Raw genomic sequence first — 17,622 nt, 5'->3', positions numbered from 1 at the left:
CTGAATTCAAAGATTAAGAGGTGTGACCCAATACTTTTGTCCACATGTTATGTCAGTATTACAGGTTTTCCTAAATGTGATGTTTAAATGTCAAAATTAGATATTATATTATTAGTAATGTATTAATTTGCATAAACATCCAAGTTAAAAGCATTTTCTCTGAAAAAAGACACGGTCTCAAAATTGACTGACTGAGCAAACAATGTTTAGCACTTAGTGTCTCACCTTAACTGCCTCTTTAACTTTGGGTGACGGGCACTAAGCGAGAGAGAGGATGTGATGGTTCTACGTGGGTTTTTTAGTACATTATATTCCTATTCAGTGTCTTTGGGGTTTCTTTTGGGTTTTTCTATAATGCTAGCGTTTGGGGTTTTTGATTATTGTTAGTTTGCATTTCTGACTCCTCCTTTGATTTCAGATTTTGAACAGTATTTCTTGTCATATATGAGTTCTTGTCATTGTTTAGTCTCAATGGAATTTTGGCTACCACTTTAGATCGCCTTACTGCTGAGCTGTTTTATATTCTTGGTTTGTATTAAGGCTAGCTTCCCATTTTGAGGTTCTTAGTTCTTTCCTGTTTGGTTCCCTCAGTATTTCCTTTGTCCTTCAGTGCTGCCTTGTTGTTTTGGGTCTGAGCATGTTAGTCTTGTCTTCCAGGTTACTTTTTGATTTACTTTGAAGACTGTCTTCTGTTAGTTTTACTTCCTGTTCTGTCTTCCCCTGTTTGTGCTCACCTTTGTTAATTATGTTTAGTTGTGCCTCGTTAGCTAATCAGCTCTGTGTGTGTGTGTGTGTGTGTGTGTGTGTGTGTGTGTGTGTGTGTGTGTGTGTGTGTGTGTGTGTGTAGGCCTGTAATCCCTTTGTTCACTGTTAAACCATCTGCTATTGTTGTGATGCCCTTTGTGTTCCTTCACATTTTGGACTGTTTTTAATTCTGTTTACAGACTAATAATTGCTTTTTGCTATTTAAGCAACCACAGGCACCTAACCAGTGTTGGGATTGTTACTGAATAAAGTAATTATTAGATGTTGTTCTTTTCTTTTGTTAAAGTAATGCAGTATGTTACTGAATTATTTGCTGGAGAAAGTAATTTGTTAGACTACTCATTATATTACTTTTGTATTACTCCATTACATGTTCTGAAATGCACTGTTACACAATTATCAATTAACAATAATAACCTTAGGTTTCAGGACCTTGTACATCTTATCTTATCTTATCTTATAAAAAAAATCTTTCTTTTAGTGTGTATGTATGAGCAGAAAACTGGCAACACAATGCAAATTTGAAAAACCAGCTCGGAGAGACTTCAAAGTGATCACCACAGTAATTGTACTGTAGAAACAGGTGTGAATAGACATCAAGGCTACAAAGCTGCCAGCTTGACTGCTCATCATTGTTTTTTTACCTGTTGAAGTTCAGGGTCTGGCTGCTGGGCTGCCAAACACTCAGCTTTAACATCACTCTCGGTTCTTCACTAGCTTTGTGTTAGCATGCTGTCTGTGCAGATGTTTGCAAAGAGCTGAAGTTGTGTTACCACTCCTGCGTGCAGGTTGCACTTTACTGTTGTGTTCTTGTCCTTTCATGGATTAAAGATAAAAGCAATGTCCACATCTTCACTCCTCAAATGTTGTACTCTGCTTTACCATTTTCCTCCTCCCTGCACATGAACCAAAGTCAGCAGATTGTAGCACAAGTGGAGTAAGAAAAAGGCGTTTGTTATTTTTTTTCTTTCTCTGCACTTCTCTTGCCAGTAACTGAAGAACATAAGCAACAACATGATTGTAACTGTATAAAATTAGTAAGTTTAGTACAGTAACTTGTTACGACACTGCACTACTGAAAAATCTAACTTCACTAAAAGTGTATCACACATTACATGGAACTATAAAAAGCACTGCATTGTTCGGGAATGCATTACATGCAACACTGCAGATAACCATCCACACACATTCACTTTACAATCACCAGTTAATGTAATGTGTAAGTCTCCAGACTGTGGGAGGCCACCAGACCACACGGTGAGAACCAATGCAGCCACAGGGGGAGCACTGTGCCATCCCATTCATTTCTTCTATGTCAGCTTTACATGTCAAATGTTGAGATTTGCAGCTCTTGTCCTGCTGTTTGCTGTTGCAGTTGCGTCAAGGTGACTCTCTTAGCAGGGGTTTGGCATCATTCGATATATGTGTGCGTTAGCTTGAAGGCTTCATGAACAATGACACTTTACTTTTGGCATTGTGAGCGCATGCTGGTATGCTGAGACCGAGCCTGAAAATTGCACTTGTTCATGACTCTTGTCTTTAAATGGATTACATGAAAACAGTTATATGAGCCGGGCTGGATACAGCTCTAAAAACTGCAACATCCTCCCCTCTCTCTCGCTCCCTCTCTCACACACACACACACACACACACACACACACACACACACACACACACACACACACACACTGAGTGAGTTTATGTTCCTCCTCAGTAATCTGATACAGTGGCAGTGTAATTAAATAGCAGGGGCCTCAGGCTATGGAGAGAGGGATGGAGGCTAAGAGGAGAGATGAGGGAAGGAGAAAAGAGCGCACGGTGACAGAGTGAGTGAGACGAGGAGGGGGTGAAAAATACGTCACGCGTGTCTGTGAAAGCTTGACACCAACAGAGTGAGAAACGAATTCATCGCTGGCTCTCGCTCCCTCTAACAGCCACAAACACACACACAGGTGTGAAGGGTTTGAGACAGAGTAATTGCATGAGCCCCCTGCCTGTCATATTTGGCATGTCTGTCAGACAGGTGGGTGCTGATAGTGTAGCTCTTCGATGTGCTGCCCACATCTTTTATTCAGAGTGTTTTCTGGACCCTTCTGCCACCCTTACCCTACCACCCACACCGTCCAATCAATATATTATTAGCGGTCATTATGCCCACATGCATATTTATAGAGAGAGAGATTGGATAAAAGAGAAGAAAGATTGTTGAAATGAGTGTGAGTGAGTGTGTGTGTGTGTGTGTGTGTGTGTGTGTGTGTGTGTGTGTGTGTGTGTGTGTGTGTGTGTGTGTGTGTGTGTGTTTGTGTGTTTTTGTGGGAGTTGGAGTGGTTTGCTCAGCAGTGAGGTCAGCTAGCTGCTTATTAAGAAAACTGAAAAATGTTCTTACACTGTGCTTTTGTGTGCCATGTGCATTCATGTATGTAGGTGTGCCTCAGCCCAGGATTGAGTGGTATAAGGACACGGTGCCTCTTTCCAAACTGGCCAATCCTCGCTACAAGGTCAGCGCAGCAAACGGGCTGACTGTGCGCAGGGTGCAGCCGGGAGACGGAGGAATATTCCAGTGCTTTGCTCGCAACCCTGCTGGAGAGGCTCAAGCACAGACACAGCTCTTTGTCTCCAGTGAGTTTCTCTGATGCATACACACAAGAACGCAAGCATGAATATACAAACCTACATCAGCCTTGAATTCTGACTCTATTCACTGTTGTATCACTTCACTTCTCTACCAGCTTTTTCTTTTTTTTATTGTCACTTTCTTTGACTCCGTCATTTTTCTACCTTCACTACTAGCACTGATATTCAGCATTGTTTAGTTTCTAGATTATTTTTTTCGGGGAATCAATCGAGATTCATGAAACTCAAGGTAAAATTGTTACCATTCTTGGGTTCCCCGAAAAGACAGTGGACGATTGAGCTTTCCTTTTAGCCCCTCAGTTCATCCTCTGTCTGAAACAACCTGTTTTTGCTCTCTTCCCTTGCCAGCTTTCTTGTGATTGACTAGTAAACCATAGGTTTGAACACCGTGTGGGTGCGGCTGCTGTTCTCACAGCCAGAGTATTGGGGCTAAGATTACCATACCAGGGATATGCTCTCTCACTGACATAAGTATGTAAAGCAGTATGAATCTTGAGCTTTTAGCTCACAGGTTTGATATATTAAAGTTTGTCCATATACAACTGTGACAATAATATATATCAAAAGAAATAAGGGAAAATTTTATAGGTTTTGAATCCTGCAAACATCCAGAAACTGCCAGCTGTGTTATACACCTGAAATGCTGTCAACCTCTGTCTTTGGACCATATCTGTACAGTTAATAACATGTGTTGGACTAAAAGCATGTCCTGTGTGGGCGTGTTCTCTGTTTTGGTCAAATGACTAGCAAATAAGAGTCCGTAAAATACTGAAAGGTATTGTTGTGATCCCACCATTTGGGCAAATTTGTGAACATAGTACGAACGAGATGACGTAGGATTTTCAATTTATACCATAGGTGTTTCTAATAAAGATCAAATCTTAGTGACTTTTAAGGCCAGAGGTCAAGTGAATCTACTAGGAGGCTGAGGGGAGCCGCCAGTATATATTTTTTTATTATCATTATTATTAATTTGATCCCTCTACTTTGACGTAATGGTTTTTAATATGTATCAGGCTAGAAAGTTAGATTTGGTTTAGTGAGAATTATGCTATAATTAAAAGTCTCCATGGAGCCATCCAGATTTATGCACAGACACGTAGTGAATAAAGCCTCCATTGATCAGAGAGGGTGCAGTTGTGCTCAGGTAAACACTTTCATCCTGTAGCTCAAGTCTTTCTCTTTTCTCCTTATCCACAGTGTCCTCTAATGTTCATTGCTCTGCCTTCTGCTCTCTCATGCTCCCTCCGTGTGTTTCAGGTGTGGCCCCCACATTTGCATCACCTCCCTCTGACCAAACAGTGACTGATGGCAACACAGCCTTGTTTACCTGCCAGACGAACGGAGCTCCAAAACCTGCTATTACCTGGAGGAAAGGTAGCAATGAAGCTCCAAGACTGAGACACCCCACACTGAGACACACACACGCACTGACATAATGTATTTGTAATTAAAATGTGCTGACTTTCCTCCACCTCGAGGCTAATTTATTATTTTGTCCCTCCATAGGATCGCAGGTCTTAGCCAGCGGCTCTGTCCAGGTTCCCAGGTTCACGCTGTTGCAGTCAGGTGGTCTGCAGGTTCAGCCAGTCAGCTTCCAGGATTCAGGAGAGTACACCTGCATCGCCTCCAACACGGAGGGAACCATCAACGCCACAGCTACGCTCACCGTGTGGAGTAAGACACATGCACGGACACACAAACAAATGCACATTAAACCGTTCAATATACATTTGCTAAACAGACAAAAACAGACATGGAACACTAGTTTATCCATACCTGTCCAATAGTATTAGTTCAGTTTAGTGAGCAGCTCAGTGATTGGTTATTGATGCAGTTGGCTGACTCAACGCTGAACTAATCATTGGATTTGCCAAGCAAGAGGATGATTGATTAGCCAATAAACCAATTGCTTGGCTGATTTTTTTATTTTATTTTTTTGCATACATATAAATATATGTTCTGGCAGCTTTAGATTAAACACGGTTCAATTACACACACTGTCAGATCCTCACTTCAGTTGAGCTGTGAGATAAATGTAAAATGTATACCCTTCAATTTATTGGAGACACGGTCACATCACAAGTGCACGGTGACTGAGTTAGGGACATAACAGATGCTCTCCACTCTGCATGTGCATTTGTTTTTCCACCAGTGCCGCTTTTCTCTCTCTCTAAATCATATGCAACACCTGAGTGGAGCAAAGCACCAGTAATTTGATACTCAGCTGTTTTCCACACCGTTATAATGTGCGTAGGTGTGGGTGCGTGCATGCTTGTGTGTTGTTTATCTGCTTGTAAACTAATTCATATCTCGTTACTGTTGAGGAACATTTAAATGTACACATTTTAAACAAGGCCGTGCCTTGTAGTATGATTTAACAGGTGTGTATTAATTATATTTAATTTAAGCCTCAGAATGTATCACACCTCTCTGCTCTTTCCAGATCGCACAGTCATTTCTGTGCCTCCAACAGACCAGCGTGTTATCAAAGGAACCACTGCTACTCTCAAGTGTGACGCTACACACGACCCCAGAATCAGTATCAGGTACCTGCTCCTCAGTTTTTACTACATACATGAATACCAAGTCTGATTCTCTGCTGTGTTTGACAGTTTTGTAAACTATTGTGTTTGAGTTTTGAAGCACCCAAATTCTTCCTCTGTTGCAGCTATAAATGGGAGCGAAGCGGCATGCCGGTTCTTCCGACCAATGGGGGGCGAGTGTCTGTACGCCAAGGCCTTCTCACTATTAGCCAGACGTGGTCAGGTGATATCGGGGATTACACCTGCACTGTGACATCACAAGCTGGCAATGACTCCCGCCCTGCACGCCTGGAAGTCATGTGAGTTCAGGGAATAAATTCCTTCTGCATTATTTACCTTCTTCTGTTTTAGGTCATTGTTTGACTTTTCCACCCTTAAGAACGGCCACAAATTTAGCTATTAACAGCAAAAACCTGCAAGGCCAAGTAAACAGCCTTGGGCTTTTTGAAAAACAGACACTTGGGGGATGCTGAAATGCAATAGGTCTCCTTAAACTTATCATTAGTCTAGAGTAGGATTTTACAAACTACGATATAAAATACAGACAGTTTTATTTCCACCTAATCTGCACATTAGAGGATAAAGAACAGCGTTATACCACTGAATAAGTAACACTGACTACAACAACTCTACTAAATTGGATAAAACACAAAGGAAGCATAACAAGGCTGCATCCATTTGACTTGCTGGAGTACTCGAAGGACTTTTCTGCGAATGTGCCATCCTTCAAAATCTTTAAACAACTGAAAGGCACTTGTTGTGTTTTTATAACAGATAGTGTAAGTTAAACCAATAAAATATATGTGAGCTACAGGCTACGGATTTTCCTCTTTGCATGCATTGTGTTGAGTTATATTAACAGGCTGCTTGCTTTAGTTTCATGTTTAATACACTGACAAGAAAATAGCACTATTCTTCTCTTTTAACTCAGTTTGGAAAGAAAGCATTTCCCAAAGAATTAGGTTTCTTTATTAAATTCAGAAGCACATAAATATATTTTAACTTACCCTACACCTCAGGATAGTCTGATGATCTTTAATTTTCTGTGATAACTCTATTTGAGTAAACTGTGAGTAAATCATTAAATTCTGGCAACAGCGGTTTCCTTCCTCAGGATTCGACACAGCAACGATTTTGATGTAACAGTGTCTAAAAACCTGAGGGAGCAGTCTATCCATAGCGAGCAATCTGGCTGATTCAAATTACTGATAAGACTGACAGGATGTACGCCTTATGGTACAGCATTTTACAAAAAAGACTGACTATACAAGGTGCAATTTAGGCGACGCAGCAGATGGGTAATTTGGTACACTGCCAAACATAAAGAAATGATTGTTGTCAACTTGTTTCATCAGTTGTCTAATAAGACAGTCGCTTGGGTCTAGTAATAGCCATGTTCAGTGCAGGGTCAGAACCTCTAAATCAAATACTCTGTTCATGCCATTGAAACTAAAGACACGACTAGCTGTTATTAGATACCCCTAAATGTTATGTAATGACATATCTTCTCTATACATGCTGCACACTTACTGATAATACATCAGTGAGTGTGCAGCATGTGCAGATTCCACACATCACCTTTTGTGTCTGGTATGCTCAGATTAAAACATATCATACGCACATGCACGCACACACACACACATATCAGCGTGTATCCCGCGCTCCGACCCACTCAGCCTCATTACAGCCACTGAGAGAACAGGTAGTGGTATTTGTATATTAATAGGCACTTAAATAATACATTTCTAAAAGGCACTTATGATATATTAATATAATTGCCGGATAGGAAAGAGAATGAACATGAGTCCACATCCTTCTAAATTATAGAGAGACAAGAGGTTACGTATGTCAGACGCAGAGGGAGGGAGCGGATCTGTGTTTATTGCTGTGCAAAAACATGCTGGCCTGGATGGGATTTCTATACACCCGTGTTTCTGAGCGTGGTGTATGCGTGCGCAGCTGCGTGTATCCACGTGTGTGACTGACATTCTCGTTAGCTCAGTATCAATGGGTCACAGGGGCTAACAGACGCTGGCGGCTGAGGAGACAGACTAATTACCAGCGGGTTATTGGTTCAACTCCCGTAAGACCCATTCATGTGTCTGGGAGTGTGTGTCTGTGCCTATGTGTGTGTTTGTGATTTGTAAGGACGGTGTGAAGGTACTTGCTCTAATGTTCTCTAAGCTCATCCATTAATTAATATGATCGTGTCAGCTCGGAGAAGAAAACATCATTCTCATTTCCCCTTGCTCCCTCCGAGCTTCATTCATTGGTGTCCCTCCTATTTCTTGGTGTGCTCCTCCTCTTCCTCTCACAACATTACAGTATGTCTTATTCCTCTTCCACATCTCCTCTAGTTCCCTTTCTTTTTGTGCTTAAATGTTAAACTGCAAAGTTGCTCACAAGGGAAAAAGGAAGCAAGGCAAATGTTTTCAACCCACGTTATCTGATGCCCTTAATAGGAGCTTGCAGGCTGTCGAAGCAGAGCTCTTGGACAACATATCTTTGAAAGCTATGTTGTCCATAGCTTAGAAATAATTAATAAGCTTATGAATATGAGATACAGCTAGTCTATACACAGGGGACTCTCTCTTTTATTATAGTTTCAGTGTAAATATATTTATTTTGTTCTTTTATGTTGTCTCAATATTTCTACCAGCACCTGCAGCCTTCATATGTAGTGACACTAGGATTTGCTGTTCTCTCCTTTTCCTCCTTCAAGCCAACAGTCTATGAAAAGACTTACGATACGCTAAGATTGGTGTAATTTCTTTATTGCTTTCATGAAAATACCTGTATTGCTTTCTTTGTTATTAACAGGGCAGGGATGGGAAAATGTGTGGAAAATGTATTTTTTAATAGATGTGATGAGACGCAGTAATGCAGTGCACGTACAGAGTAAATATATGCAAGGCAGAGCCATATTTAAAAGATTTCACCCACTGGAACTGATCCTGGCTCAGACCCAAAATCTAGCCTGGGTGTCAGTGCTACCAGTATTGCATCTCACATATTTAATAGAATAAAGGAACACAGGAAACCAAATATCTGTCTACTGAACAGTCTGCATATTGTCACAGACACGTTTATGAGATGCAAATGGATACATAAGCAATCAGGACACATTTTGTTGAGATGTGGATATTAAGGAAATAGTGTAGCAGTCTGAAAAAAAGCATGTATTCCCTTCTTTGCAAAAGTTAAATAAGTAAATTCAGTGCCAGTCTTGCGTCTTGCTTCAGCAACAATAAATATTTTGGGACCCTAGCTTGCAAGAAAGACCTGAAATAGGAGAAAATTGTCCAAGTTAAAAAAATAACCTAATTTTACCAGCAGATCCAAAGTTCAGTATAAAGCTCTTTAAAGCTGTGTCTCATTTACCTAATATGTAAAAATAGTGTAATAAGTGTATAAGCAGTAAGATTTGGTTCAAATGAGTGTATGGTTAAGCAAAAGAATATAGAGGGTGGCCTTATTTTAGTTGCTTTGATCTGTGTACATTTGCTGCTTCCTATGCAAGCAGCTTTGCAACCCACATCTAACTTAGGCCCTAGTCACACAGATGAGACTGGATGGTTGCATAAACCCTCAATTCAGTTCAAACAGTGCCACCTCAAGGTGCTTTATATTGTAAGGTAAAGCCCCTAAAATAATAGAGAGATTGTGATTGCCTTGGTCAGCAGCAGACTGAGGTGCTTGCCTATAGTTTGCATGTAAGACACTGGCTTGACTGCAACAATTGCCATTTACTTTCCCAAGTACGGCAACTGGAAATGGAGACCAAGCTGTTCAACCAACACATTTCAAAAGGCACAACTTTTACTTTGAAGGCGAACATGCTCTGTTTCACAACCACTTAGTAGGTAGTTGGTGAGTGCTGGTAGACAAGTCAGCATCTTCCATGCAAACTACTGGCAACTGCAGCAACCTGCTAGCAACCAAAGCAGTTCCATGGAGATATTTGGTTCAGCATGGTGCACAATTTTTCAACTAATTTCATGCTGGCAATTTCCAGCAACCACTTGGCAATTAATTGCAGAATGTTGAATGTTGAATGCAGAATGTATTGATGAGGCTTTACCATTTGATTTCAAAGTGACTTTTAGCAACCACTTGGAACTGTTCGGGGAATACAGGTTTTTCCCTAGTGTCCAGTGGTTGCCATATGGTCACTGACAAGTCTCTAGGCCTGTGTGACTGAGGGTGTAATCACTTCATATCTGTTACCGTTGGCGTGAGCTCTGTTTCACGCTCTGGGTTTGCTGATGTTTCTCCCTCAGGCTTCCCACATATACACGAGGAAAGGTGGAAGGGTCCCAGAACAGAGCCATACTGTCATATATAAATTACTGCTGAAGGAAATAACAATTTTCCTTGAACTAAAGTGGCTCTGCCTGAAATGGAGTTGCAGGTTTATTTATAGACTGGGAGCAATGGCTTTTTGAAATCTACCTGGCAATTGCTTGCAGCCAGGAAACAGTCTAGCCAAATGTCTGGATTCACACTGAAGTTATTGTAATTCTGAGGTTCTAAATGTTCATGTTCCCATGTATTTGTGTTGATACAATAGAGCTAAAATATCAAACAAGCATGGATGCCTCATATGGGCCAAAGCCATGAGTTATGTCTTTGGTTCGGTCTAATGAATGATTTAATCAATACGTCATATTTATAGTTTCCATTGTCTAGTTTAAGCTGGATGTAACCTTGTTAATATTTACAATCAGCTTTATATGTGCAGATACAGCAACTTTACCTTTGCTACCTCTGATAAAGCCTAACTATTTACTTGTCTTCATTCTTTATGTTAAGTTTAGCCTCAGATTGAATTGACAGACAGATGAAATTTAAACAGTTTCTGATGTTTTTTTTGTTGTTTTTTGTTTTTTTCTGTATATTCAGTGAGCTTCCACATTCTCCTCGCTCCCTGACGGCTCGCCTCAATGATTCGGACTCCCGCTCCGTTCTCCTGTCCTGGCTACGCCCTTTCGACGGGAACTCCCCTCTTCTGTACTACGTGCTGGAGCTCTCAGAGAACAGTATGTATGTGTATGTCCGTCCCTGGGCATACTTTATAGTTCCTGAACGGCGAACATCTGTTCACTCGCTGTCTACCAAGCACTGACGTGCACTCATTTACAAGAGACTGGCATATGGAGAATGGTGTTGCTGCGTAAGCGTACATGCAGATCCACTATAAATAAACTCTTATTTTCCCTGCCTCCTTTAGCCTCTCTCTCCCACTCTCTCTCTCTCTCCCTCCCTCTCTCTCTCTCACACCCACTCTCTCTCTCACACCCACTCTCCGGTACAGATGTTGTAACAGCAGGCTGGCTCTCTATCAAATTATAGAGAGATAGGGAAGAGGTGTTGAGGAACAGACTGACAGGAGAAACAAAGTGGAGGGAGATTGGCTGTAGAGCCGCTCACTCCTGATGTAAGCTAAGGGGATCGGGCAGTGAACGTAACATAGACAGCCAAGCATTTGGCACATGACTCTAAGAGCTGGACTGATCCTTATTCTGATCATTTTTGTAGCGACACCGCCAATGTGACTTAAAGCTTTGTGCTGTCACCATTTACCAGCTGCTCTGCTGCATCTATAAAAACAGAAGCATTGCCATGGGAGCGAAGAAGAAAAGTTTGGAAAATAAGAGGGAGCGATAAAGAGAAAGATGAGGAATGGAGAGAACCTGAACGTCTGGTCGATTTTAGTGATGGATGAATCCAGACAGTGAGGAATGGATTAGAGTTTTCTGCACACTGATTATCCACTCTCTCTGTTATATATTAGATTTTTTTGTTGTTGTTGTATTGTAGTAAATGGGCCACTGTAACTACAATGTGTTTTCATGTCAGACAATGGATGTAATACCCTGGGCGTGCTTAAAATGGCACATGCACGCTATCAGTCTCACTTGCACAGATACATGTGGCTGGGGTGATAATAGGGATAATAGTGCATCTGTCTGTGGTATCTTCAGCAGGAAGACTGAGAGATAAGCTGGCAACAATATGAAGCAGAATCTGCGCTTTTTTATTAATCCTTCTCTTCCCTCCAAACTTTCCTTCTTGTTGCATCATATGCTACTTCTCTCCTTTATAATTCTCTCCAGCTTACCCCCTGTTCCCTTTACCTTGCCTCTTATCTGTTTCTCCCCTCTTTCCATTTGATTTATAGCTCCTGAGTGTCCCTGTGTCTCTGTTTGTCCTGCCTGCGCCAGATATTATCGGCCTTTAATCTCTGTGTCTTGTGTCTAGACTCGCCATGGAAGGTCTACCTATCAGAGGTTGATCCTGCAGTGACCAAGGTATCAGTGGGCGGGCTCACACCTGCCAGAACCTACCAGTTTAGACTCTGTGCTGTCAATCAAGTGGGCAGGGGTCAGTACAGCGCAGAGACGCAGAGGTAAGAGCGACTAATGTACATTTAGAGACAGAGCGAGGTGTCCGAGTAACACACTTACTACTCCCGGCTTTATTAAACATGCGTTTCACTGTTTCTTGTGGCGCCAAACGAGTATTTCACTGATGTTTTCTAAAAAGCACAAGACCATTTTTTGTGCAGAACATGCGATTATTTGTGTAAAAAGAAATTAATTTCATGTCTGTGTAATAGACACTGATCACGCTACTTTACAAAAGCTGAGAATGAATAAAATGCAACCTTTCAAAAGACATAGTGCCTGCATCCCCACGGTCTAGTTTGTGTATCTAAGAATTTGTGAGTTACATTGTGGGTGAACATGAGTAGGAACATGGGACTCGAAATGAGGATGAAACAGGGATAACAAGGCGCGGATGAAGAGAGCATCCCTTTTTGTTTAGAATCCATTTTCTTTGCAATGAGCAATTTATATTCATCACATTCATGCTGTAGATATCCAAGTTTGTGTGTGGTTGTGTGTGTGTTTGTGTCTCCTCATCTCTTTCTATTGCACATGTTGAACTAAGGGGTAAAAATGATGAAATAAGCTACTCTTTGTATGTGTGTGCATGAAAGGTGTGATTTAAAATGAAAAACAAATAGAGGGCTGCACAGATTTATGGTGTTTGCTTGTGCACGCATGTGTGTATCTGTGTGTGTTTGCATGTTTATCCCAAGGGAAAACACTAATGGGGGTAATTATGATGCCTTAGCACTGGTGCACTGTATACAGTGAAGCAGGGTTAGTGGAGGTGTGGCAGGCCTCTTAAGGATTTTGCCTCTAACTGCGCAGATATACCAAATCTCTAAGACATGCAGAAAATACAACAGATGCAATGCTGCATTATGAAGTAGGCAAACACATACGCATGCAAACATGGTTTTGTCTTACTGAAGAGACTGACCACAGACAGATGCCAGTTGTTGTTCTGCCAAATGCACTCGGCAGTCACAGCAGCTATGAGCGCTGCCATCGCACATCCACAAACCTCAGACAAGTCTGCTTTCACTTTGCCTCTTTTCAGCTCGATGTTCTTCTCTTATCTCTGCTCCTCTTTCTGCGCTCAATCTTTTCTTCCTGTGGTTTCCTTTTTTTCCAACTCTTGCTCAGTAATTTCTCCTGTTGTGCTTGTTTGTCATTACTCGCCTTCTTCCTGTTTCTCTCTTCCTTCTTTTCTCCTTTCAGCTTCCTAGTCTTTAGTCCAGAGTTGGTTGTTAGAGGGTCCGGTCAATAGATTGGAGTCTCCGTAAGTGAAACTCTGGCAGTAAGACAAGTTATCTCTGGTCAGTGTATCAGAGCAGATGGCTACGTCTCTTCTTCGTTGTTCATCTCATACGTACACACACATACACACACTTTCCTTTTCATCTGCTTGAGGTTCACTGGGATAAGACGCACACAGTCAGAGATGCCAAGGTGTGTGCTGCATATAGCACACAGTTAGGCATAGCACAATGTCCTGCAGGAGCACTGAGCACCCAAGCAGAAGCATGACAAAGAGCAGTAATGTGGACAGAGTGAGCGACAAAGATCGAGGAAAGAAGTTGCTCGTAATATCGATGACAGAAAAGCCCTAATTAAGATTTGAACTTCAAGCTGCTTCTGCTGTCTCTCATTTTGTTTGCGTCTTCCTGATTACAGTCTTTATCAAAACAGCATCAAGTCGTAAATATTTTTTGTTTCTTCCTCTCACTTTTGCCTCGTCATTACGTTGCTTTTCTTTTCTTTTTAATTTCCCTTATCAAGAGTACTGTAGCGACAGGGTGTAGTGTGAGAGACAGATCAACTAAAAGTATAGGAATGAAGCTGATCAAAGCTGAAAAACATTACCTCTGAATGAAAAATACTCTTGAAGATTCCTAATTATGCAATCTGGAGTGTAACACATGCGCAGACTTATTCATGCATGACCTGCACTCACATCATTACCATCTTTAAAGAGGAAGCATTAGCAGAGGAAAGACAGATTATACATAAATGCCTGGAACTCCAGGCATCATCAGCACTTTAAAGCATCTTATTTCAGTTCATTTTGCCTTCACTCCTTTTTTTTTTAGTGAGAACCAAAAGACATCAGACTTGGATGTGTGATAAAATGCTTTCCTCTGTCCCATTCTTGTTTGTCACGCATACGGATTATGCTTTTGGAGCTTCAGGAAGAAATGAAGACATATAGATCAACATTTTAACTTATTGTATGGAAGAAAGCAGAAATGGTTCAGGCTTTTTCTTCAGGCAAATCTAAAAAGGAAAATGTAACAGGAATGCACTAAAGGCTGAAGAAGGTTTAAGGTGGGCTGGTAGCAGTGATCTCAGTTTAATGTGGTTGATATCTGATTTAAATCAGCCTCAACTCCTTAACAATTGATGCACTTTTATCACTATTTATTTTCATAGCTTCCAAGACTATTGTTGTGACCATTCTTAGACATGTGCTTGCAAACGTCTTTCCAGAAATAGGTAAAAACCAAAATCCAGCTTAAATCTGAATTGAAATACCTTAAAATAACACGTCCTGTCATATACCCTTTTTAAAAAATCCAAAATAGCAAAGTAAAGTATAACATCAGAGGCTGATTAAATATGCAAGAGCAATATGGTAGATGTACAGGGGAAAAAAAAAAAAAAAAAAAGCTGTATTATATATAAATTCTTGTAACAGCCATGGAAGACAAATAGAAACTGAAGCACAGTAGGAGATAAAGTTCTTTGGTTTTATCTAAGAGAACTGCTTTAGTATTTGGATGTCTGTCTTGAACTTCACTAAACACTAAAAACTGTTTTTTTTTTCACCCTTTGTTAGAATAACTACATAATTAACCTTGAACATAAGAGGTCAGCCTTTATTTCCATAGAGCTTAATAGGTCAGTATTGCTGCTGTGGCCTTCAGATGGTGTGAGTTTTGTGACTGCTAACAAGAGGTTAAAATGTAAAAGTAAGGACCACGAAGTGCTAAAAGCAGCTATTGACAGTTACAGGAGGATTTGATGTTTTATGTTCTCATTTCTTTATCTTTAGCTTGACCTTCAGATGTATTTATAATGCTTTTTCCCCCCCATGATTGATGTTAGTCACATACTTCAGCCATTGCAGACTTTATCATGCTGGCTTTGAACATCATTTTGCACCTAAAACTATCCTAGTAGGTAATGATAGTTCATGAGCATCTGCAAAGTAATGAGGCTGAACTGCTCAGTATGACGTGTCACATAACTTAGGGTTGCACGAAAAAGTAATTAATGATTAAGTAATGAGCAATGAATGAGGAGTTAGTAGTCTGTACCACTTAGCGGCTGGATCAGAGTCAATCAGGAGGAGCCACTCATGGAGAAAATCTTTTCCTCGGTGTCACAGAGCTAAATTATGAACTAATTATTCATTAATAAAGTATCTCCTCTGTTCACTGGTGTTTTATCATAATGTTCTAAACTGTACATTCTTCAGTTCGGAATTACGGGAGAATTGCTCGTTAATATTCCTTTAATTATCAAATCATTAGTGAATCGTTTCTCAGAACTACTCTGCATGTTTATGTGTTTCTGCAACTTTCACTTCTGGCCTGGCCTGAATATCTGTTTACAAGAACCTGAGGCAAAAACGTTTTTTAGCATCACTGGGCGACAAATCCATAAAAATCTTTCAGCATATTCTAATTAAAGCCATCTGGGAGGGAGTCGGACTCGCATGTCCTCTGGGCTCCTCTGTTTTCAGGCTTCAGGAGAATCCAGCCCGTGATGAGAAACTTTGGCCAGTGGCGGTTTTTTAGTTAGTAGAGCACAAAGTGAGGAGGAGCGTTAACGTTAAAGCGGCGTATGACTGAATGCTCTGTGTTAAATAGTCTATGTTTTGGCTTTTGATACAGTCAGTAGTCTACCTCCCCACATCCCTGTTGTCATTTTAATATTCTTGCATATATTTTTTAAACAGTATGTCTTTTAAGGTATGCACTGCACCAATGAAAGAGCATCTGCTGCCACATTAGATTTATTTTGAACCATTATTGCTGGTATAGAGTAAAAAATGGTGCCATTGATCAGAACATAATATGAAATGACAAGCATAAAACACATATGCAGAGGCAAATGTGTGCCGTAGCTGGCTTTGATTCATTGTGAGAATACGCAGAAGTATCTCTGTTTCCCTGACGGAGTCTCTTTAGTGCGTCACCCTTCGCCATTTTTAACCTCCAGCAATGCAGCACAACATTTAAAGGAGACAAGAATTAAAGTGTCAAACAAGACAAAAATAAGCTAATCTATTCAGCAGCTTTGCACCCAGTCGTGTGATACCTAGTTTCTCTCTTTGGATTTCCACTGCTCTCTGTTTAATAACACTCATTTTCACTCCTGGCCGATCAAGTTGGAATGGGGCCACGCTCAACATCCCAGTAACACCATTAAATTTAAGCGCGAGCATGTATTTAAAGAGAAAGCCAGCAGGCATTAAACTGTGGAGAATGACACAGATAGAAACTTTTCCTAATTCCCACTGCAAAGGGACTCTCAAAATGCCCCCCGTCACTCTCTCGCCTCCTCCTCCTTCACTCACACATTTCCTGCAGAAGATGTCCTCCCTTATTCTTTTTTCCCCCACTTTTTTCATAGCAACGAGGGACATGGAAACTGTGTCACACTGTGTTAAGTTTGGGATTTCATTTGTTCACTTGCAGCGCATGTATGCATGAGTGTTTCATAGATGTGTTGTTGTGCACAAGCGCATTGGATGGGGGTAACAAACAGTAATGTATACTGCATTTAATCTTCTGTGTGAGGTTGATGTCCTCACGATGAACCTGCTACGTGAAATATTTACTTTTAATGGCTGGACGGGAATTAAGGCAGTTCACGGGAAGTTTCTGCCATCGAGGGAAAGTGTGTCAGTGTGTTTTATTTGCAATCAAACAGTGATTGAGTGGCTCTGTTCAGTACAGTACGGGTGTGCAGCTTGTTTGTATAGCGTGAGTTCATGGATGTGTATTAATGTGCACCATCAATTTCAGTCAAAAGCTGTGATGTAGTTGTGGATTATATATATTCTCCATTTCCAGACAGCTACCCTAATGCCCATCTCATTCACACAAGGCCCATTAGCCTATAAGAGTGTGTCTGTGTGTGTGTGTGTGTGTGAAAGTGTGTGTCCCTACAGCACCTGGTGTCTGACAGTGCCTAACCTAATGGAAGTAAAGCACAGCTGTAAAACCACTGGCCTGTGCTATATATCCGCCTGTGCAAGTCTCTAGCTAACAGCT

At 40.9% G+C, this 17,622-nt stretch overlaps 1 protein-coding gene across 1 annotated transcript in view; it reads left to right on the top strand.

Moving 5' to 3' along the window:
* LOC116312365 (protein sidekick-1) overlaps nt 1–17,622 on the top strand; it is a 262,760-nt gene that overhangs the window by 177,754 nt on the left and 67,384 nt on the right. Inside the window, exons 9-15 of the mRNA XM_031729765.2 lie at nt 3,190–3,384; nt 4,660–4,776; nt 4,909–5,076; nt 5,846–5,948; nt 6,071–6,244; nt 10,848–10,984; nt 12,207–12,354. Coding sequence (XP_031585625.2) covers nt 3,190–3,384; nt 4,660–4,776; nt 4,909–5,076; nt 5,846–5,948; nt 6,071–6,244; nt 10,848–10,984; nt 12,207–12,354 — 1,042 coding nt within the window. The remainder of the gene's footprint in view (nt 1–3,189; nt 3,385–4,659; nt 4,777–4,908; nt 5,077–5,845; nt 5,949–6,070; nt 6,245–10,847; nt 10,985–12,206; nt 12,355–17,622) is intronic.

Source organism: Oreochromis aureus, linkage group 6, assembly GCF_013358895.1.
Source record: "Oreochromis aureus strain Israel breed Guangdong linkage group 6, ZZ_aureus, whole genome shotgun sequence".
NCBI lineage: Eukaryota > Metazoa > Chordata > Actinopteri > Cichliformes > Cichlidae > Oreochromis > Oreochromis aureus.
Note: the sequence above shows the minus strand (reverse complement) of the source record. Positions and strands in the feature narration are given on the sequence as shown.